The sequence below is a fragment of the Dunckerocampus dactyliophorus genome, chromosome 18 (genome assembly GCF_027744805.1).
Source record: "Dunckerocampus dactyliophorus isolate RoL2022-P2 chromosome 18, RoL_Ddac_1.1, whole genome shotgun sequence".
NCBI lineage: Eukaryota > Metazoa > Chordata > Actinopteri > Syngnathiformes > Syngnathidae > Dunckerocampus > Dunckerocampus dactyliophorus.
This window is the reverse complement of record NC_072836.1, coordinates 2,000,628-2,021,667: the sequence shown is the minus strand read 5'-3', so window position 1 is coordinate 2,021,667 and position 21,040 is coordinate 2,000,628. Positions and strand designations below refer to the sequence as shown.

Below are 21,040 nucleotides of genomic sequence, written 5' to 3'. Positions count from 1 at the left end.
CTGCTTTCAGCCGACATCTCAAATAGTTGTTTACTTATTGGTTAGGAAAATACGTTTTAAAATATTGTGTTTTTATGATAATACTCAAACTATGACATTGATATTTACTTACATGAATTGATGTACGATACTCCAGTGTTTTGATTAGGTTACAGTTCGTCAAGTGAAATATTGTTATGTTTGAACCGAATAGTGACTGACAATTTCTCCAGTAGGCCGCCGCTCGACGCCGGGCTCGCGTTGGTGAGCTAGCCGCACAAGGGAGCATCGAACACGCCATCGGGGCTTACCTGTCCCGCTTCTCGGAGAAACGGTGAAGCGCCGATTCTGTCGGTCGTGTTCCACCTTGAGCCCGCCGCTGGAGTTCAGCCGGAAGGTCGTCGTATAACACTTCGCTCTCACTGGTACTAACTCTGAGAGTCTGGACAATATTTGAAGTGCCATTTTGATGAAGAACACACACCGCCAGGCAAGGAGATGTACTTTTTTTTTAAATCACCACTAGAGGACGCCAACCGTTTGCAACGATATGACCTTTACATGAAGCTATACAAATTACATTACAGGTAAAAATTACATCCAGGTAAAATTACATCCAGGTAAAATTCCTGTTTATTTATATCCTAAATGTAAGTCACATATTTTAAATGCCCTTATTATATATAAACACATGATAATTTGATATACTATATTTATAGAATGGTGGTATTTGGTATAGCAGCCACACTGATAATAAACAAAACAAAAAACATAATTTCAGTTCAATCAGCCTCAGACAGGTAGACATATAGAAATGAGCAAAACTATTTCCATCTTCATTTTCCGAATAAAGCAGTTCTACATTTTGCCGTCTGCATCCTTCACACCCGCTGACATTACGGCAAAGAAGACGTTGGGGAAGAAGGACCTGGCGTAGATGGCCACCTTTGGGAGCGAGGGTGCAATCAGCACCTCTTTCTTCTTGTTGCTCAAAATCTTGGCCACCTCGCTGGCTGCCTCATGTGGAGAAACGCCCAGCGGCTTTTTTGTGTACAAAACTGTCCAAGGAAAGAGAAAAGCAAGTCTTAGTGCCTGTATTGTTTTTGTTTTTTTTCAAGATACTCACATGACCAGAAGGACTTGGACGAGGCTGTCTGCTGTTCAGACGCACGTCCACTGATGAAGGTGACATTTATGGTGCTAACAGAGATGCCGAACTCCTCCACCTCAGCACGCAGGCAGTCAAAAAAGGCTTGGACGGCATGCTTGGAAGCGGCATCTGCCAGATCACAATAAGATCACACAAAGTCACATCAATATCACAACATGATCACAACAATACTATATCAAGAACACAGTGAGATCACATCTAGATCGCAACATCACATCAGGATCACAACAAAATCACAGCCAGATCACATCAAGATCAAATTGAGATCACAAAAAACATCACAACAAGATCACATTGAGATTACAATATCACATCAAACTCACATCAGAATCACAACAAGATCACAGCCGGATCACACCGAGATCACAGACTGATCACACCAAGCTCACAACAAGGTCACATCAGGGTCACAACAAGATCACATTGAGATCACAAAAAAACACACAAGCTCACAACAAGATAACATCGAGATCACAAAAGCGCATTGAAATCACAACAGCATCACATCAGGATCACAACAAGAACACAATGAAATCACAACAACATCACATCAAGATCACATCAGGATCCCAATAAGATCACATTGAGATAACAACAAGATCACATCAGGGTCACAACAAGATCACATCAAAATCACAAGATTGAATCAAGATCACGGCAAGATCACATCAGGATCCCAATAAGATCACATTGAGATAACAACAAGATCACATCAGGGTCACAACGAGATCACATCGAGATCACAAGATTGAATCAAGATCACAGCAAGATCACATCAGGACCAAAAATCACATCCAGCTCACAACAAGATCATGGCAGGATACCAATAAGATCACTGCAGCTTGGGGAGGACTCACAGGAGGTGCGAAAGGGCACGGCCAGTTTTCCTTGAATGCTGTTGACCACCAGCAGGTGACCGGACCGCCGGGACATCATGGAGGGAAGCACACCTGGAACACACGTACATTATGTGACTCTAGGAAGCGTTCATGCAGTGTATGTTTCCATGGTTACCTTTAGCCAGCATGACGGGTCCAAAGTAGTTGTTGTCCATCAGCAGCTTGTCCATCTCCAGAGACAAAGTGTGTGCAGGCGCTTTGACCTTCATGCTGCTGTTGAGAATGACAACGTCCAAGCAGCCGTAACACTCCAGGATCTCCGCCATGGCCTCGGGGAGGTTCTCCATGTCCCCAAAATCCAGCAGCACCAGCTTAGGAGGGAAGGTCTGGGGACAAGGACAGGCAGGAGACCTGTGATTTTCACCCAGCAGAGAACACGGAACATGCCAGCATCCTCACCACGCTGGGGTCGGAGGTGTCCACCAAGTTGCCTGAAAGCTTCTGAAGTTTCTCCCAGCTTTTCCCACACAGGATCAACCTGGCGCCGTCTTTGTGGAAGACACTGGAACATTCTTTGGACAGAACAAAAACCCATGAGGACAAAGCGTAACACAGGAAACGGAGACAAAACGAAATGTAACAGCGTTACCTTTGCCAAGGCCAGACAAAGCGTCGCTCACCAGCACCACCTTGTTGCGTACGGAGCTTTTGGACAGCAGACCCAGCACCAGCGTATACACGTAGAACATTCCGACTGTGAGAACCTGTTTTAGAATATTTTTTAGAGGATCGTGTTCAGTCGGCACACAGAATGACACAGACACATCAAGGTATTTTAGCCTAAACAAGGGCGTATTTATTTAAGCATCAACACACAAGATATATGATTGCAGCGAAAAAGCCTCTTACCTACGCCAACAGAGTGGAGAGCCAACACCCGTGGAAGAGTTCGCGTCAATCGGCTGGGCGTTCGATCACAACCCGCAGCAGACTCCGTCTAGGTGTTTTCGCTCTCCCCTCTTTATACCAGTCTGTTCGTGCGAGCGTGAGAACGGGGTGGCCGGCCCCGAAACTCAGGCATTCGCACGCAGAGTTACTATTTTTTAACAAGCACCTGGTAGGCAAGGTCAGCAGATATACAGTGGGAAGTGAATATTCAGAACAACATAAACCCTTTCTCACATTCGTATCAAGCACCTGGTAGGCAAGGTCAGCAGATATACAGTGGGAAGTGAATATTCAGAACAACACAAACCCTTTCTCACATTCGTATCAGTGAATATTCAGAACAACACAAACCCTTTCTCATATTCGTATCAAGACCATAACAAGATACAGTGGGAAGTGAACCCTTTCTCACATTCGTATCAAGCACCTGGTAGGCAAGGTCAGCAGACATACAGTGGGAAGTGAATATTCAGAACAACACAAACCCTTTCTCACATTCGTATCCTGGGAAATGGATGTTCAGAACAACACAAACCCATCACCCTTTCACAGAACCACCACGCAGGGCACCAGGAGAACTGTGGTGGTCCAGGTTGGGTCCATCTTCTGCAGGATAGACTTAGAAAGGTGACATTGTTCTTCCTTGCATGGAATGATGTGGACTGACAAGTTTGATCCTGCATGAGTGGATGGTTGGTTAGCTTCTAGCAGCTAGGAATGACACGCTTAAACGTCTCAACGTCAAGCAACTCTCACACGCTCAACATCTTTGCACTGTTTCATGAAGATGAGAAGGTGAAGGACTAAAAGTGTTTCATACCCACACGTTCTCCGCCTCTGTTACCTTGGAATCCATTTCTACTTCTACTAACTCTTTTCCTAAACGGGTGAAACACAGACAAGAAGACAACACCTTGTAAAGTGAGGAAGGCTGTGTCTCAAATGGAAGACTAAGTGTAAGTACGAAAATGTGCACTTATGCAATTGAAAGATGAAGTGTAAGTACTCGTGTGCACTTATGTAATGAAAAGACTAAGTGTGAGTACTTGAATGTGCAGGAGGAAATGGAGGTTGAGCGTGCCGCTCAAGCCAAAGTCGAGAAGCAGAGGTCAGATTTGTCCCGAGAGCTGGAGGACATCACGGAGAGGCTGGAGGAGGCCGGAGCATCTACTGCTGCTCAGGTGGAGGTGAACAAGAAGCAGGAGGCAGAGTTCCTCAAACTGCGTAGAGAGCTGGAGGAGCGTTCACTGCAGCACGAGGCCACGTCCGCCGCCTTGCGCAAGAAGCATGCTGACAGTGTGGCCGAGCTGGGGGATCAGCTGGACAACGTCCAGAGGGTCCGGCAGAAACTGGACAAAGAGAAGAGCGAGCTGAGGCTGGAGATGGATGACCTGTCCAGCAATTTGGAGAGTGTGGCCAAAGCCAAAGTGAGGCTGGGTTAAATCGCTGTGTCATGTTTTATCATTAAAGGATGATGACCGCGTCATGCTAACAGGAAACCCTCTTCCTCTAAGATTAATTTAGAGAAAATGTGCCGTTCCCTTGAAGATCAACTGAGTGAGGTCAAAGCCAAAGGGGAGGAGCAGCAGAGGCTCATAAACGACCTTTCTAGCCAAAACACTCGGCTGCAGACAGAAAACGGTAAACAAGACCTGAGCATGTCAGTATCAAGTGAACATGGTTGTCATTGTTGGTTTCCACTCGCACTACAGTTGAAATGTCTCGCCACCTGGAGGAGAAGGAAGCTCTTCTCTCTCAGTTCACCCGGGGAAAGCAAGGCTTCCTTCAGCAGATTGAGGAGCTGAAAAGGCTTCACGAGGAGATGGTGAAGGTGAGCATAAAATAAAATAAAAAAATAAAAAAATAATAATCACGTGAGACAGAAGAAACAAGATATGCCATGCCTGCCATTTGCCTGAAGGCAAAGAGCGCGCTGGCCCACGGCTTGCAGTCCAGCCAACACGACTGTGAGCTGCTGAGGGAGCAGTTCGAAGAGGAGCAGGAGGCCAAAGCTGAGCTTCATCGCTGCCTCTCCAAGGCCAACAGCGACGTGGCCCAGTGGAGGACCAAATACGAGACGGACGCCATCCAGCGTAACGAGGAGCTGGAGGAAGCCAAGTGAGAAACACTGCTTCATCAAGGGAGCGGGGCCTTGTGGCTTTTAACAAGGTGTGTTTTTTTTCTTGCAGGAAGAAGCTGGCACTGCGTCTGCAAGAAGCAGAAGAAGCCATGGAAGCCGTCAACTCCAAGTGCTCGTCTCTGGAAAAGACAAAGCAAAGGCTGCAGGGAGAGGTGGAGGACCTGATGATGGAGGTCGAGAGGTCCAATGCCACTGCCGCCACTTTGGACAAGAGGCAGAGAAATTTTGATAAGGTTTTGTTTTTTTAGACCTTGCTACACAGAGATTAACATCATCATGGTCACGTTTAGGTTTAAGTCTTCTATCATCTTCCTGCAGGTTTTAGCTGAGTGGAAGCAGAAGTACGAGGAGAGTCAGGTAGAGCTGGAGTCAGCTCTCAAAGAAGTGCGGTCTTTGGGCACCGAGAACTTCAAGATGAAGAATGCGTTTGAAGAATGTTTGGAGCAAGTGGAGACGCTCAAGCGGGAAAACAAGAACCTACAACGTAAGGCCTTCACTGAGTCGTACATAGTTTTTATACATGGACGTTGCCGAAGCAACGTTGGTGTTTTTATTCCAGAGGAGATTTTGGATCTCACTGAGCAGCTGGGAGAAATGGGAAAAAACATCCATGAGTTGGAAAAATCCAAGAAGCAGGCTGAGCAGGAAAAATTGGAGGCCCAGACGTCTCTGGAGGAAGCTGAGGTGAACAGACGTTATCCACAACATTGTCCATCTTTGTTCCTTGTGACCACTATTGTCTCCATGCAGGCCTCCTTGGAACATGAGGAGTCCAAGATCCTGCGAGTCCAGCTGGAGCTTAACCAGGTGAAGAGTGAAGTGGACAAGAAGATAACTGAGAAGGATGAAGAGCTCGAGCAAATGAAGAGAAACAGTCAGCGGACCATCGACATCATCCAAAGCAACCTGGATGTTGAAGTGAGGAGCAGGAATGACGCGCTGAGAGTCAAGAAGAAAATGGAGGGAGACCTCAACGAGATGGAGATCCAGCTGAGCCATGCCAACAGGCAAGCAGCAGAGGCCCAGAAACAGTTGAGGAACGTTCAAGTTCAGCTGAAGGTGAGCAAAGTATGTCAGAAAATTGTTGGAGATGAAATTCTCTGCATCTTAATAAAGCCACAAGGACCACTTTAGTAACTTAAACAAATTTCACCTCCCCTTATGTGTTCGTTATGAGAAGGAATAAGGTGATATGTGTCATGACAACAGCTGAGAATTGCATCTTAGCTGACGTGGTAGGACTCATCAGCACCTTTTTCTGTACAAAGTAGCACATGCACTCCCAGCATAGTACATCCTATCTGACTGCTGATTATGTGAATGCACTTTGTTTCTATAACCTACTTAAATTAATGTTCATCCATTCAGTTAAATTAGTGAAAAAATATTTCTATAATTACTATAAAATATTTACTCACTCAGCTAACAAGTTAATAAAACAATAACATACAGCAAACATTAGGTCTGCACTCTCAATGAGCCCTTTGTAATCCCACTCAGGAGGTCCAGATTCAGCTCGATGATGTGCTGAGAAGCAACGAGGACATTAAGGAGCAGGTTGCCATGGCCGAGCGCAGGAGCAACCTCCTGCAGGCAGAAATGGAGGAAATCAGAGCTGCCCTAGAGCAAACGGAGAGGAGTCGCAAGCTGGCCGAGCAGGAGCTGCTGGATGCCGGGGAAAGGGTTCAGCTTCTTCACTCGCAGGTTTGAACATCCAAAAACACTTTTGCAATCTCAAAGATTTAAAACGTACAACATTCTTCTGGCTAGAAAACTTGTTGCTTACAGTTTCTCAGCACAATGTGATGTTTAGCTAGAAGAACACAACATTACGCAACTATAAATAATGGAGATTAGTAATATGAGGAATAATGAATGCCCAATAATGACCAATGGCAAAAAATGATGAAATGCTTGATTGCTTGGTGTCTAATTGTAATTTCATTTATTTTGCAGAATACCAGTTTGCTCAACGGTCGTAAGAAGCTGGAGGCGGACTTGTCTCAGATTCACGGAGAGGTAGAAGACAGTGTCCAAATGGCCCAGAATGCAGAGGAGAAGGCCAAGAAAGCGATCACTGACGTATGTTCATCCTCAACGTTCCCTCTGAAGGCAGCGATGTAACAAGCGTGACTGTAACATGCAGGCCGCCATGATGGCGGAGGAGCTGAAAAAGGAGCAGGACACCAGTGCTCACCTGGAGAGAATGAAGAAGAACCTGGAGACCACCGTCAAGGACATGCAGCAGCGTCTGGATGAGGCAGAGAGCCTCGCCATGAAGGGTGGAAAGAAGCAGCTCCAAAAACTTGAAGCGAGGGTGAACTAGGGACTGACCTGAGCTGCTGAAAAGAGGAAAAGTGTTACATGAATACATCTTGTTTGCAGGTGAGGGAGCTGGAAAACGAGCTGGAGGCAGAGCAAAGACGCGGGTCTGACACCGTGAAAGGATCACGCAAGCTGGAACGCAAGATTAAGGAACTCACTTATCAGGTAACAACATACGCCATTTCTTTCTTCTCAGCAAACTGACAAAGGTGGTTGCTCCTCCGTGCAGTCAGACGAGGACAAGAAGACCGCCATGAGGCTGCAGGAGCTGGTGGACAAACTCCAGCTGAAGGTCAAAGCGTACAAGCGGCAGGCTGAAGAAGCCGTGAGTGCAACGCCTTTGGCCATCCAACTTCTTATCTTCATGGCGCTGGTCTTGAGTGGCTCAATGTGATACAGGAGGAGCAAGCAAACATCCACCTGACCAAACTCAGGAAGGTGCAGCATGAGCTGGAGGAGGCTGAGGAGCGAGCTGACATCGCCGAGTCCCAGGTGAACAAGATGAAAGTCAGGAGTCGCGACATGGCCAAGGTGCGACGGTTGCAATGTACACGCATGTTTTAGAAATACGCAGGTTAGCATCACGCTGACTAACATTTGTCTTTTAGCAGAACAAAGACAGTGGGGAGTAGTCGTCCATGGCGGCCATCAAGCGGACATCTGCTGTGAACCACTGTAGTCTGCAACAGTCATCCCTCGCATCGCAGTACAAACAACGCTCCCTCACTCCATTGCGGTTTTTCAAAAATTTAATTCTCGTCGGTTTTGGTTGTCTATGGCCTATTATGAGTCAAATATTGAAAGACAAGTCATATGTACTGTAGAACTCTGGTCACTAGGCATCACTAAAGTTACATTAATGAGACATTACATTAACTCCATCCATCCATTTTCTATACCGCTTCTCCTCATTAGGGTCGCGGGGGCATGCTGGAGCCTATCCCAGCTGACTTTGGGCGACAGGCGGGGTACACCCTGGACTGGTCGCCAGCCAATGGCAGGGCACATATAGACAAACAACCATTCACACTCACATTCATACCTATGGACAATTTAGAGTCGCCAATTAACCTAACATGCATGTTGTTTTGGAATGTGGGAGGAAGCCGGAGTACCCGGAGAAAACCCACGCGCACACGGGGAGAACATGCAAACTCCACACAGAAATGCCCAAAGGAGAATCGAACGCAGGTCTTCCCGATCTCTGTGTTGGCCAACATGCTAACCACTCGACCACCGTGCGGCCCCATTAACTTAACTTGCAAAATGGACACAACCATGGATGCGGTACAACATGACAGTGGATCCACTTTTGGATGTGTTTCATCCTCAAAATTCAATAACAAAGACTATCGAAAACATTACAGCCGAAATCAAGGTAACACAACAAAAACTTAATCCAATGACAACACTAGCCACTTAGTCACGCAATAATTAATTAACAAACAAGAAAATGAGGGGGCAGGGGGAAAGCACATTTCCGCAACGGAGTTCATGGCAAGTAACTTTTCCACAGAACCTACTCAACATAGTGGCTTAAAATACAATGGGTGGCAATTGTGAAAGTTGTGTGCATTTTACCGCAGTTATTTTATTTGTATTTATTTTATTTTAAATGTACCGCTTGAGTCATCGTCGTCAGCCGCCAACCACATCAGGAGCCAATGATTGTTTGCACCGGCTGGGATTTCATTGTGCCGCACAGCGGCGACAGCGAATCAGGAAGGGACTTCACGTCAGCTGACAGGAATCATGTAACAAATGCTACAATTCCACACACGGTGACTTTAAATGTACTTCTTTTGATTCGTAATGTTACCCTAATAAAATAAAGTCTAAATTCAAAAACATCTGCCTCATGGACATCTTTATCCAGCACATAGTATACATTACACTAGATCAGTCATACCAATATAAGGAATTCCAGGTTGCATTGACATCAATGGAACTTGGTGTTTAAAAAAAAACTTTGTAAACAGCGCGCAGAGCCGTCCAAAACTGCTTTCAGGGCTCACTTCCAAACGAGCAAACCTCATTATCTGACGCATTGGCATCGTTTAACATGAGAATACAACATTGTAAAAACTGTAAGTCAGAAAAGAGTAAAAGCATAATAGGTCCCCTTTAAAGAATCCTCGTCCTCCAACAAGACGCATTTGTCATTTGAACCAAGCATTGGAGCAAAGGTGTAAATATTCCATCTTCATGTGAGGCCACTAACGACGTCAACTTGCGTTTACCAAAAGCAGATAAGCATGCTTAGCATGAATGTGATTATCATCAATTCATAAGTTTATTGCTTTTTAAACTGACAGACTTTTTTGTGAGAAAAAGAGAAGCATTGCAAAAAGGCAACAAATACAAAACTCACTTGACATGTTTCTCTGCTCATATTCTGTATTACACATGTCCTTACAACACCTTGATTTGATTGTGCAAATTAAATCCATCAGTCATTATTCAGCAATATTCAGCATATTGTCTGTGCTGTGCGTGTGTGTGTGTGTGTGTGTGTTGATGAACAGCAAATGTGCACAATGTGTGTGTAGACTGAGGTGGCTTCAGCCAGGATAAACCTGAGCATGGTGTCAGCTGATGACAACATCTTTGTAATCCTGACGAGGGTTTGCCTCAATGTATTTCTTTATGTACCAGCAGGACACTCGAGCCTTCAGCTTCTCCTCAAGCAGGAAGTCAAAGGCAGCCTGAAAACAACCAGAGCATGAGTGTACATCAGCCTACACGAGCCTACCTGAGCTAACGCAAGCCTTGTTGAGTCTACATGAGCCAACACAAGCTGACCCATGCCTGCACTGACATGGCAAACACACTGCGAGTAGTCTGACCTTTGACAGCAGAGCGGCCACACCTTGACCCCTGAAAGACTCGGGGACAAAGGTGGACAGGAGCTCCACCTGGTTTGGCGCTGTGAACTTGTAGAGGAGTGTTGCTGTCTCTTTGGCTCCTTTGGGCAGTTGGAAGCATAAAGAAATCAATAAATTCATACATTTAAACTACAATTAAAATCTTGGTCAAGTCTTATTTTAACCATTGAAAAATGACAAAAAAGACAAAGAAAATAACGTCAGTTTTCGAAAACTGCTTTCAGCCGACATCTCAAATAGTTGTTTACTTATTGGTTAGGAAAATACGTTTTAAAATATTGTGTTTTTATGATAATACTCAAACTATGACATTGATATTTACTTACATGAATTGATGTACGATACTCCAGTGTTTTGATTAGGTTACAGTTCGTCAAGTGAAATATTGTTATGTTTGAACCGAATAGTGACTGACAATTTCTCCAGTAGGCCGCCGCTCGACGCCGGGCTCGCGTTGGTGAGCTAGCCGCACAAGGGAGCATCGAACACGCCATCGGGGCTTACCTGTCCCGCTTCTCGGAGAAACGGTGAAGCGCCGATTCTGTCGGTCGTGTTCCACCTTGAGCCCGCCGCTGGAGTTCAGCCGGAAGGTCGTCGTATAACACTTCGCTCTCACTGGTACTAACTCTGAGAGTCTGGACAATATTTGAAGTGCCATTTTGATGAAGAACACACACCGCCAGGCAAGGAGATGTACTTTTTTTTTAAATCACCACTAGAGGACGCCAACCGTTTGCAACGATATGACCTTTACATGAAGCTATACAAATTACATTACAGGTAAAAATTACATCCAGGTAAAATTACATCCAGGTAAAATTCCTGTTTATTTATATCCTAAATGTAAGTCACATATTTTAAATGCCCTTATTATATATAAACACATGATAATTTGATATACTATATTTATAGAATGGTGGTATTTGGTATAGCAGCCACACTGATAATAAACAAAACAAAAAACATAATTTCAGTTCAATCAGCCTCAGACAGGTAGACATATAGAAATGAGCAAAACTATTTCCATCTTCATTTTCCGAATAAAGCAGTTCTACATTTTGCCGTCTGCATCCTTCACACCCGCTGACATTACGGCAAAGAAGACGTTGGGGAAGAAGGACCTGGCGTAGATGGCCACCTTTGGGAGCGAGGGTGCAATCAGCACCTCTTTCTTCTTGTTGCTCAAAATCTTGGCCACCTCGCTGGCTGCCTCATGTGGAGAAACGCCCAGCGGCTTTTTTGTGTACAAAACTGTCCAAGGAAAGAGAAAAGCAAGTCTTAGTGCCTGTATTGTTTTTGTTTTTTTTCAAGATACTCACATGACCAGAAGGACTTGGACGAGGCTGTCTGCTGTTCAGACGCACGTCCACTGATGAAGGTGACATTTATGGTGCTAACAGAGATGCCGAACTCCTCCACCTCAGCACGCAGGCAGTCAAAAAAGGCTTGGACGGCATGCTTGGAAGCGGCATCTGCCAGATCACAATAAGATCACACAAAGTCACATCAATATCACAACATGATCACAACAATACTATATCAAGAACACAGTGAGATCACATCTAGATCGCAACATCACATCAGGATCACAACAAAATCACAGCCAGATCACATCAAGATCAAATTGAGATCACAAAAAACATCACAACAAGATCACATTGAGATTACAATATCACATCAAACTCACATCAGAATCACAACAAGATCACAGCCGGATCACACCGAGATCACAGACTGATCACACCAAGCTCACAACAAGGTCACATCAGGGTCACAACAAGATCACATTGAGATCACAAAAAAACACACAAGCTCACAACAAGATAACATCGAGATCACAAAAGCGCATTGAAATCACAACAGCATCACATCAGGATCACAACAAGAACACAATGAAATCACAACAACATCACATCAAGATCACATCAGGATCCCAATAAGATCACATTGAGATAACAACAAGATCACATCAGGGTCACAACAAGATCACATCAAAATCACAAGATTGAATCAAGATCACGGCAAGATCACATCAGGATCCCAATAAGATCACATTGAGATAACAACAAGATCACATCAGGGTCACAACGAGATCACATCGAGATCACAAGATTGAATCAAGATCACAGCAAGATCACATCAGGACCAAAAATCACATCCAGCTCACAACAAGATCATGGCAGGATACCAATAAGATCACTGCAGCTTGGGGAGGACTCACAGGAGGTGCGAAAGGGCACGGCCAGTTTTCCTTGAATGCTGTTGACCACCAGCAGGTGACCGGACCGCCGGGACATCATGGAGGGAAGCACACCTGGAACACACGTACATTATGTGACTCTAGGAAGCGTTCATGCAGTGTATGTTTCCATGGTTACCTTTAGCCAGCATGACGGGTCCAAAGTAGTTGTTGTCCATCAGCAGCTTGTCCATCTCCAGAGACAAAGTGTGTGCAGGCGCTTTGACCTTCATGCTGCTGTTGAGAATGACAACGTCCAAGCAGCCGTAACACTCCAGGATCTCCGCCATGGCCTCGGGGAGGTTCTCCATGTCCCCAAAATCCAGCAGCACCAGCTTAGGAGGGAAGGTCTGGGGACAAGGACAGGCAGGAGACCTGTGATTTTCACCCAGCAGAGAACACGGAACATGCCAGCATCCTCACCACGCTGGGGTCGGAGGTGTCCACCAAGTTGCCTGAAAGCTTCTGAAGTTTCTCCCAGCTTTTCCCACACAGGATCAACCTGGCGCCGTCTTTGTGGAAGACACTGGAACATTCTTTGGACAGAACAAAAACCCATGAGGACAAAGCGTAACACAGGAAACGGAGACAAAACGAAATGTAACAGCGTTACCTTTGCCAAGGCCAGACAAAGCGTCGCTCACCAGCACCACCTTGTTGCGTACGGAGCTTTTGGACAGCAGACCCAGCACCAGCGTATACACGTAGAACATTCCGACTGTGAGAACCACCACGCAGGGCACCAGGAGAACTGTGGTGGTCCAGGTTGGGTCCATCTTCTGCAGGATAGACTTAGAAAGGTGACATTGTTCTTCCTTGCATGGAATGATGTGGACTGACAAGTTTGATCCTGCATGAGTGGATGGTTGGTTAGCTTCTAGCAGCTAGGAATGACACGCTTAAACGTCTCAACGTCAAGCAACTCTCACACGCTCAACATCTTTGCACTGTTTCATGAAGATGAGAAGGTGAAGGACTAAAAGTGTTTCATACCCACACGTTCTCCGCCTCTGTTACCTTGGAATCCATTTCTACTTCTACTAACTCTTTTCCTAAACGGGTGAAACACAGACAAGAAGACAACACCTTGTAAAGTGAGGAAGGCTGTGTCTCAAATGGAAGACTAAGTGTAAGTACGAAAATGTGCACTTATGCAATTGAAAGATGAAGTGTAAGTACTCGTGTGCACTTATGTAATGAAAAGACTAAGTGTGAGTACTTGAATGTGCAGGAGGAAATGGAGGTTGAGCGTGCCGCTCAAGCCAAAGTCGAGAAGCAGAGGTCAGATTTGTCCCGAGAGCTGGAGGACATCACGGAGAGGCTGGAGGAGGCCGGAGCATCTACTGCTGCTCAGGTGGAGGTGAACAAGAAGCAGGAGGCAGAGTTCCTCAAACTGCGTAGAGAGCTGGAGGAGCGTTCACTGCAGCACGAGGCCACGTCCGCCGCCTTGCGCAAGAAGCATGCTGACAGTGTGGCCGAGCTGGGGGATCAGCTGGACAACGTCCAGAGGGTCCGGCAGAAACTGGACAAAGAGAAGAGCGAGCTGAGGCTGGAGATGGATGACCTGTCCAGCAATTTGGAGAGTGTGGCCAAAGCCAAAGTGAGGCTGGGTTAAATCGCTGTGTCATGTTTTATCATTAAAGGATGATGACCGCGTCATGCTAACAGGAAACCCTCTTCCTCTAAGATTAATTTAGAGAAAATGTGCCGTTCCCTTGAAGATCAACTGAGTGAGGTCAAAGCCAAAGGGGAGGAGCAGCAGAGGCTCATAAACGACCTTTCTAGCCAAAACACTCGGCTGCAGACAGAAAACGGTAAACAAGACCTGAGCATGTCAGTATCAAGTGAACATGGTTGTCATTGTTGGTTTCCACTCGCACTACAGTTGAAATGTCTCGCCACCTGGAGGAGAAGGAAGCTCTTCTCTCTCAGTTCACCCGGGGAAAGCAAGGCTTCCTTCAGCAGATTGAGGAGCTGAAAAGGCTTCACGAGGAGATGGTGAAGGTGAGCATAAAATAAAATAAAAAAATAAAAAAATAATAATCACGTGAGACAGAAGAAACAAGATATGCCATGCCTGCCATTTGCCTGAAGGCAAAGAGCGCGCTGGCCCACGGCTTGCAGTCCAGCCAACACGACTGTGAGCTGCTGAGGGAGCAGTTCGAAGAGGAGCAGGAGGCCAAAGCTGAGCTTCATCGCTGCCTCTCCAAGGCCAACAGCGACGTGGCCCAGTGGAGGACCAAATACGAGACGGACGCCATCCAGCGTAACGAGGAGCTGGAGGAAGCCAAGTGAGAAACACTGCTTCATCAAGGGAGCGGGGCCTTGTGGCTTTTAACAAGGTGTGTTTTTTTTCTTGCAGGAAGAAGCTGGCACTGCGTCTGCAAGAAGCAGAAGAAGCCATGGAAGCCGTCAACTCCAAGTGCTCGTCTCTGGAAAAGACAAAGCAAAGGCTGCAGGGAGAGGTGGAGGACCTGATGATGGAGGTCGAGAGGTCCAATGCCACTGCCGCCACTTTGGACAAGAGGCAGAGAAATTTTGATAAGGTTTTGTTTTTTTAGACCTTGCTACACAGAGATTAACATCATCATGGTCACGTTTAGGTTTAAGTCTTCTATCATCTTCCTGCAGGTTTTAGCTGAGTGGAAGCAGAAGTACGAGGAGAGTCAGGTAGAGCTGGAGTCAGCTCTCAAAGAAGTGCGGTCTTTGGGCACCGAGAACTTCAAGATGAAGAATGCGTTTGAAGAATGTTTGGAGCAAGTGGAGACGCTCAAGCGGGAAAACAAGAACCTACAACGTAAGGCCTTCACTGAGTCGTACATAGTTTTTATACATGGACGTTGCCGAAGCAACGTTGGTGTTTTTATTCCAGAGGAGATTTTGGATCTCACTGAGCAGCTGGGAGAAATGGGAAAAAACATCCATGAGTTGGAAAAATCCAAGAAGCAGGCTGAGCAGGAAAAATTGGAGGCCCAGACGTCTCTGGAGGAAGCTGAGGTGAACAGACGTTATCCACAACATTGTCCATCTTTGTTCCTTGTGACCACTATTGTCTCCATGCAGGCCTCCTTGGAACATGAGGAGTCCAAGATCCTGCGAGTCCAGCTGGAGCTTAACCAGGTGAAGAGTGAAGTGGACAAGAAGATAACTGAGAAGGATGAAGAGCTCGAGCAAATGAAGAGAAACAGTCAGCGGACCATCGACATCATCCAAAGCAACCTGGATGTTGAAGTGAGGAGCAGGAATGACGCGCTGAGAGTCAAGAAGAAAATGGAGGGAGACCTCAACGAGATGGAGATCCAGCTGAGCCATGCCAACAGGCAAGCAGCAGAGGCCCAGAAACAGTTGAGGAACGTTCAAGTTCAGCTGAAGGTGAGCAAAGTATGTCAGAAAATTGTTGGAGATGAAATTCTCTGCATCTTAATAAAGCCACAAGGACCACTTTAGTAACTTAAACAAATTTCACCTCCCCTTATGTGTTCGTTATGAGAAGGAATAAGGTGATATGTGTCATGACAACAGCTGAGAATTGCATCTTAGCTGACGTGGTAGGACTCATCAGCACCTTTTTCTGTACAAAGTAGCACATGCACTCCCAGCATAGTACATCCTATCTGACTGCTGATTATGTGAATGCACTTTGTTTCTATAACCTACTTAAATTAATGTTCATCCATTCAGTTAAATTAGTGAAAAAATATTTCTATAATTACTATAAAATATTTACTCACTCAGCTAACAAGTTAATAAAACAATAACATACAGCAAACATTAGGTCTGCACTCTCAATGAGCCCTTTGTAATCCCACTCAGGAGGTCCAGATTCAGCTCGATGATGTGCTGAGAAGCAACGAGGACATTAAGGAGCAGGTTGCCAGGCAGAAATGGAGGAAATCAGAGCTGCCCTAGAGCAAACAGAGAGGAGTCGCAAGCTGGCCGAGCAGGAGCTGCTGGATGCCGGGGAAAGGGTTCAGCTTCTTCACTCGCAGGTTTGAACATCCAAAAACACTTTTGCAATCTCAAAGATTTAAAACGTACAACATTCTTCTGGCTAGAAAACTTGTTGCTTACAGTTTCTCAGCACAATGTGATGTTTAGCTAGAAGAACACAACATTACGCAACTATAAATAATGGAGATTAGTAATATGAGGAATAATGAATGCCCAATAATGACCAATGGCAAAAAATGATGAAATGCTTGATTGCTTGGTGTCTAATTGTAATTTCATTTATTTTGCAGAATACCAGTTTGCTCAACGGTCGTAAGAAGCTGGAGGCGGACTTGTCTCAGATTCACGGGGAGGTAGAAGACAGTGTCCAAACGGCCCAGAATGCAGAGGAGAAGGCCAAGAAAGCGATCACTGACGTATGTTCATCCTCAACGTTCCCTCTGAAGGCAGCGATGTAACAAGCGTGACTGTAACATGCAGGCCGCCATGATGGCGGAGGAGCTGAAAAAGGAGCAGGACACCAGTGCTCACCTGGAGAGAATGAAGAAGAACCTGGAGACCACCGTCAAGGACATGCAGCAGCGTCTGGATGAGGCAGAGAGCCTCGCCATGAAGGGTGGAAAGAAGCAGCTCCAAAAACTTGAAGCGAGGGTGAACTAGGGACTGACCTGAGCTGCTGAAAAGAGGAAAAGTGTTACATGAATACATCTTGTTTGCAGGTGAGGGAGCTGGAAAACGAGCTGGAGGCAGAGCAAAGACGCGGGTCTGACACCGTGAAAGGATCACGCAAGCTGGAACGCAAGATTAAGGAACTCACTTATCAGGTAACAACATACGCCATTTCTTTCTTCTCAGCAAACTGACAAAGGTGGTTGCTCCTCCGTGCAGTCAGACGAGGACAAGAAGACCGCCATGAGGCTGCAGGAGCTGGTGGACAAACTCCAGCTGAAGGTCAAAGCGTACAAGCGGCAGGCTGAAGAAGCCGTGAGTGCAACGCCTTTGGCCATCCAACTTCTTATCTTCATGGCGCTGGTCTTGAGTGGCTCAATGTGATACAGGAGGAGCAAGCAAACATCCACCTGACCAAACTCAGGAAGGTGCAGCATGAGCTGGAGGAGGCTGAGGAGCGAGCTGACATCGCAGAGTCCCAGGTGAACAAGATGAAAGTCAGGAGTCGCGACATGGCCAAGGTGCGACGGTTGCAATGTACACGCATGTTTTAGAAATACGCAGGTTAGCATCACGCTGACTAACATTTGTCTTTTAGCAGAACAAAGACAGTGGGGAGTAGTCGTCCATGGCGGCCATCAAGCGGACATCTGCTGTGAACCACTGTAGTCTGCAACAGTCATCCCTCGCATCGCAGTACAAACAACGCTCCCTCACTCCATTGCGGTTTTTCAAAAATTTAATTCTCGTCGGTTTTGGTTGTCTATGGCCTATTATGAGTCAAATATTGAAAGACAAGTCATATGTACTGTAGAACTCTGGTCACTAGGCATCACTAAAGTTACATTAATGAGACATTACATTAACTCCATCCATCCATTTTCTATACCGCTTCTCCTCATTAGGGTCGCGGGGGCATGCTGGAGCCTATCCCAGCTGACTTTGGGCGACAGGCGGGGTACACCCTGGACTGGTCGCCAGCCAATGGCAGGGCACATATAGACAAACAACCATTCACACTCACATTCATACCTATGGACAATTTAGAGTCGCCAATTAACCTAACATGCATGTTGTTTTGGAATGTGGGAGGAAGCCGGAGTACCCGGAGAAAACCCACGCGCACACGGGGAGAACATGCAAACTCCACACAGAAATGCCCAAAGGAGAATCGAACGCAGGTCTTCCCGATCTCTGTGTTGGCCAACATGCTAACCACTCGACCACCGTGCGGCCCCATTAACTTAACTTGCAAAATGGACACAACCATGGATGCGGTACAACATGACAGTGGATCCACTTTTGGATGTGTTTCATCCTCAAAATTCAATAACAAAGACTATCGAAAACATTACAGCCGAAATCAAGGTAACACAACAAAAACTTAATCCAATGACAACACTAGCCACTTAGTCACGCAATAATTAATTAACAAACAAGAAAATGAGGGGGCAGGGGGAAAGCACATTTCCGCAACGGAGTTCATGGCAAGTAACTTTTCCACAGAACCTACTCAACATAGTGGCTTAAAATACAATGGGTGGCAATTGTGAAAGTTGTGTGCATTTTACCGCAGTTATTTTATTTGTATTTATTTTATTTTAAATGTACCGCTTGAGTCATCGTCGTCAGCCGCCAACCACATCAGGAGCCAATGATTGTTTGCACCGGCTGGGATTTCATTGTGCCGCACAGCGGCGACAGCGAATCAGGAAGGGACTTCACGTCAGCTGACAGGAATCATGTAACAAATGCTACAATTCCACACACGGTGACTTTAAATGTACTTCTTTTGATTCGTAATGTTACCCTAATAAAATAAAGTCTAAATTCAAAAACATCTGCCTCATGGACATCTTTATCCAGCACATAGTATACATTACACTAGATCAGTCATACCAATATAAGGAATTCCAGGTTGCATTGACATCAATGGAACTTGGTGTTTAAAAAAAAACTTTGTAAACAGCGCGCAGAGCCGTCCAAAACTGCTTTCAGGGCTCACTTCCAAACGAGCAAACCTCATTATCTGACGCATTGGCATCGTTTAACATGAGAATACAACATTGTAAAAACTGTAAGTCAGAAAAGAGTAAAAGCATAATAGGTCCCCTTTAAAGAATCCTCGTCCTCCAACAAGACGCATTTGTCATTTGAACCAAGCATTGGAGCAAAGGTGTAAATATTCCATCTTCATGTGAGGCCACTAACGACGTCAACTTGCGTTTACCAAAAGCAGATAAGCATGCTTAGCATGAATGTGATTATCATCAATTCATAAGTTTATTGCTTTTTAAACTGACAGACTTTTTTGTGAGAAAAAGAGAAGCATTGCAAAAAGGCAACAAATACAAAACTCACTTGACATGTTTCTCTGCTCATATTCTGTATTACACATGTCCTTACAACACCTTGATTTGATTGTGCAAATTAAATCCATCAGTCATTATTCAGCAATATTCAGCATATTGTCTGTGCTGTGCGTGTGTGTGTGTGTGTGTGTGTTGATGAACAGCAAATGTGCACAATGTGTGTGTAGACTGAGGTGGCTTCAGCCAGGATAAACCTGAGCATGGTGTCAGCTGATGACAACATCTTTGTAATCCTGACGAGGGTTTGCCTCAATGTATTTCTTTATGTACCAGCAGGACACTCGAGCCTTCAGCTTCTCCTCAAGCAGGAAGTCAATGGCAGCCTGAAAACAACCAGAGCATGAGTGTACATCAGCCTACACGAGCCTACCTGAGCTAACGCAAGCCTTGTTGAGTCTACATGAGCCAACACAAGCTGACCCATGCCTGCACTGACATGGCAAACACACTGCGAGTAGTCTGACCTTTGACAGCAGAGCGGCCACACCTTGACCCCTGAAAGACTCGGGGACAAAGGTGGACAGGAGCTCCACCTGGTTTGGCGCTGTGAACTTGTAGAGGAGTGTTGCTGTCTCTTTGGCTCCTTTGGGCAGTTGGAAGCATAAAGAAATCAATAAATTCATACATTTAAACTACAATTAAAATCTTGGTCAAGTCTTATTTTAACCATTGAAAAATGACAAAAAAGACAAAGAAAATAACGTCAGTTTTCGAAAACTGCTTTCAGCCGACATCTCAAATAGTTGTTTACTTATTGGTTAGGAAAATACGTTTTAAAATATTGTGTTTTTATGATAATACTCAAACTATGACATTGATATTTACTTACATGAATTGATGTACGATACTCCAGTGTTTTGATTAGGTTACAGTTCGTCAAGTGAAATATTGTTATGTTTGAACCGAATAGTGACTGACAATTTCTCCAGTAGGCCGCCGCTCGACGCCGGGCTCGCGTTGGTGAGCTAGCCGCACAAGGGAGCATCGGACACGCCATCGGGGCTTACCTGTCCCGCTTCTCGGAGAAACGGTGAAGCGCCGATTCTGTCGGTCGTGTTCCACCTTGAGCCCGCCGCTGGAGTTCAGCCGGAAGGTCGTCGTATAACACTTCGCTCTCACTGGTACTAACTCTGAGAGTCTGGACAATATTTGAAGTGCCATTTTGATGAAGAACACACACCGCCAGGCAAGGAGATGTACTTTTTTTTTAAATCACCACTAGAGGACGCCAACCGTTTGCAACGATATGACCTTTACATGAAGCTATACAAATTACATTACAGGTAAAAATTACATCCAGGTAAAATTACATCCAGGTAAAATTCCTGTTTATTTATATCCTAAATGTAAGTCACATATTTTAAATGCCCTTATTATATATAAACACATGATAATTTGATATACTATATTTATAGAATGGTGGTATTTGGTATAGCAGCCACACTGATAATAAACAAAACAAAAAACATAATTTCAGTTCAATCAGCCTCAGACAGGTAGACATATAGAAATGAGCAAAACT

The 21,040-nt window shown here is 45.4% G+C and overlaps 6 protein-coding genes across 14 annotated transcripts; 2 read left to right on the top strand and 4 right to left on the bottom strand.

Annotated features, from left to right (window-relative positions):
• Positions 1-451: 451 nt before the first annotated feature.
• On the bottom strand, positions 452-6,938 carry LOC129170685 (dehydrogenase/reductase SDR family member 7C-B-like). Of its 3 annotated transcripts, XM_054758505.1 has the most exons (8): positions 3,984-6,938; positions 3,493-3,816; positions 2,639-2,753; positions 2,449-2,561; positions 2,165-2,375; positions 2,008-2,100; positions 1,106-1,258; positions 453-1,037 (listed from the first exon to the last, which is right to left on the bottom strand). In XM_054758505.1, exons 2-8 carry the CDS (start codon positions 3,538-3,540, stop codon positions 838-840), a joined length of 933 nt encoding a protein of 310 aa, XP_054614480.1. In that variant the 5' UTR covers positions 3,541-3,816; positions 3,984-6,938; the 3' UTR covers positions 453-837. The 3 variants fall into 3 exon arrangements, with proteins under 3 accessions (XP_054614481.1, XP_054614480.1, XP_054614479.1); XM_054758506.1 differs by having other exon boundaries at positions 452-1,037; positions 2,899-6,938; XM_054758504.1 differs by having other exon boundaries at positions 3,493-6,938.
• On the top strand, positions 4,176-10,424 carry LOC129170682 (myosin heavy chain, skeletal muscle-like). 4 transcript variants are annotated; one of them, XM_054758480.1, is made up of 14 exons: positions 4,176-4,364; positions 4,452-4,578; positions 4,650-4,768; positions 4,859-5,055; positions 5,127-5,310; positions 5,396-5,561; positions 5,637-6,136; positions 6,578-6,781; positions 7,034-7,159; positions 7,224-7,394; positions 7,463-7,567; positions 7,632-7,727; positions 7,802-7,933; positions 8,011-10,424. In XM_054758480.1, the coding sequence occupies exons 1-14, from the start codon at positions 4,320-4,322 to the stop codon at positions 8,032-8,034; spliced, it is 2,196 nt and encodes a 731-aa protein (XP_054614455.1). In that variant the 5' UTR covers positions 4,176-4,319; the 3' UTR covers positions 8,035-10,424. The 4 variants fall into 4 exon arrangements, with proteins under 4 accessions (XP_054614455.1, XP_054614454.1, XP_054614456.1 ...); XM_054758479.1 differs by having other exon boundaries at positions 5,396-5,761; positions 5,828-6,136; positions 8,014-10,424; XM_054758481.1 differs by lacking the exons at positions 4,176-4,364; positions 4,452-4,578 and having other exon boundaries at positions 4,590-4,768; positions 5,396-5,761; positions 5,828-6,136.
• LOC129170689 (protein NATD1-like) lies at positions 7,142-11,093 on the bottom strand. The gene is made up of 3 exons (XM_054758512.1): positions 10,792-11,093; positions 10,249-10,367; positions 7,142-10,107 (listed from the first exon to the last, which is right to left on the bottom strand). Exons 1-3 carry the CDS (start codon positions 10,943-10,945, stop codon positions 9,991-9,993), a joined length of 390 nt encoding a protein of 129 aa, XP_054614487.1. The 5' UTR covers positions 10,946-11,093; the 3' UTR covers positions 7,142-9,990.
• Positions 11,094-11,334: 241 nt separating this feature from the next.
• On the bottom strand, positions 11,335-17,398 carry LOC129170684 (dehydrogenase/reductase SDR family member 7C-B-like). 4 transcript variants are annotated; one of them, XM_054758502.1, is made up of 8 exons: positions 13,746-17,160; positions 13,520-13,578; positions 13,140-13,305; positions 12,950-13,062; positions 12,666-12,876; positions 12,509-12,601; positions 11,607-11,759; positions 11,335-11,538 (listed from the first exon to the last, which is right to left on the bottom strand). In XM_054758502.1, exons 2-8 carry the CDS (start codon positions 13,553-13,555, stop codon positions 11,339-11,341), a joined length of 972 nt encoding a protein of 323 aa, XP_054614477.1. In that variant the 5' UTR covers positions 13,556-13,578; positions 13,746-17,160; the 3' UTR covers positions 11,335-11,338. The 4 variants fall into 4 exon arrangements, with proteins under 4 accessions (XP_054614477.1, XP_054614478.1, XP_054614473.1 ...); XM_054758503.1 differs by having other exon boundaries at positions 13,520-16,917; positions 17,009-17,154; XM_054758498.1 differs by lacking the exon at positions 13,520-13,578 and having other exon boundaries at positions 17,009-17,398.
• Positions 17,071-20,162, top strand: LOC129170691 (myosin-7). The gene is made up of 4 exons (XM_054758514.1): positions 17,071-17,301; positions 17,366-17,461; positions 17,536-17,667; positions 17,748-20,162. The coding sequence occupies exons 1-4, from the start codon at positions 17,176-17,178 to the stop codon at positions 17,766-17,768; spliced, it is 375 nt and encodes a 124-aa protein (XP_054614489.1). The 5' UTR covers positions 17,071-17,175; the 3' UTR covers positions 17,769-20,162.
• On the bottom strand, positions 17,594-20,827 carry LOC129170690 (protein NATD1-like). Its single transcript, XM_054758513.1, has 3 exons — positions 20,526-20,827; positions 19,983-20,101; positions 17,594-19,841 (listed from the first exon to the last, which is right to left on the bottom strand). The coding sequence occupies exons 1-3, from the start codon at positions 20,677-20,679 to the stop codon at positions 19,725-19,727; spliced, it is 390 nt and encodes a 129-aa protein (XP_054614488.1). The 5' UTR covers positions 20,680-20,827; the 3' UTR covers positions 17,594-19,724.
• Positions 20,828-21,040: the final 213 nt, after the last annotated feature.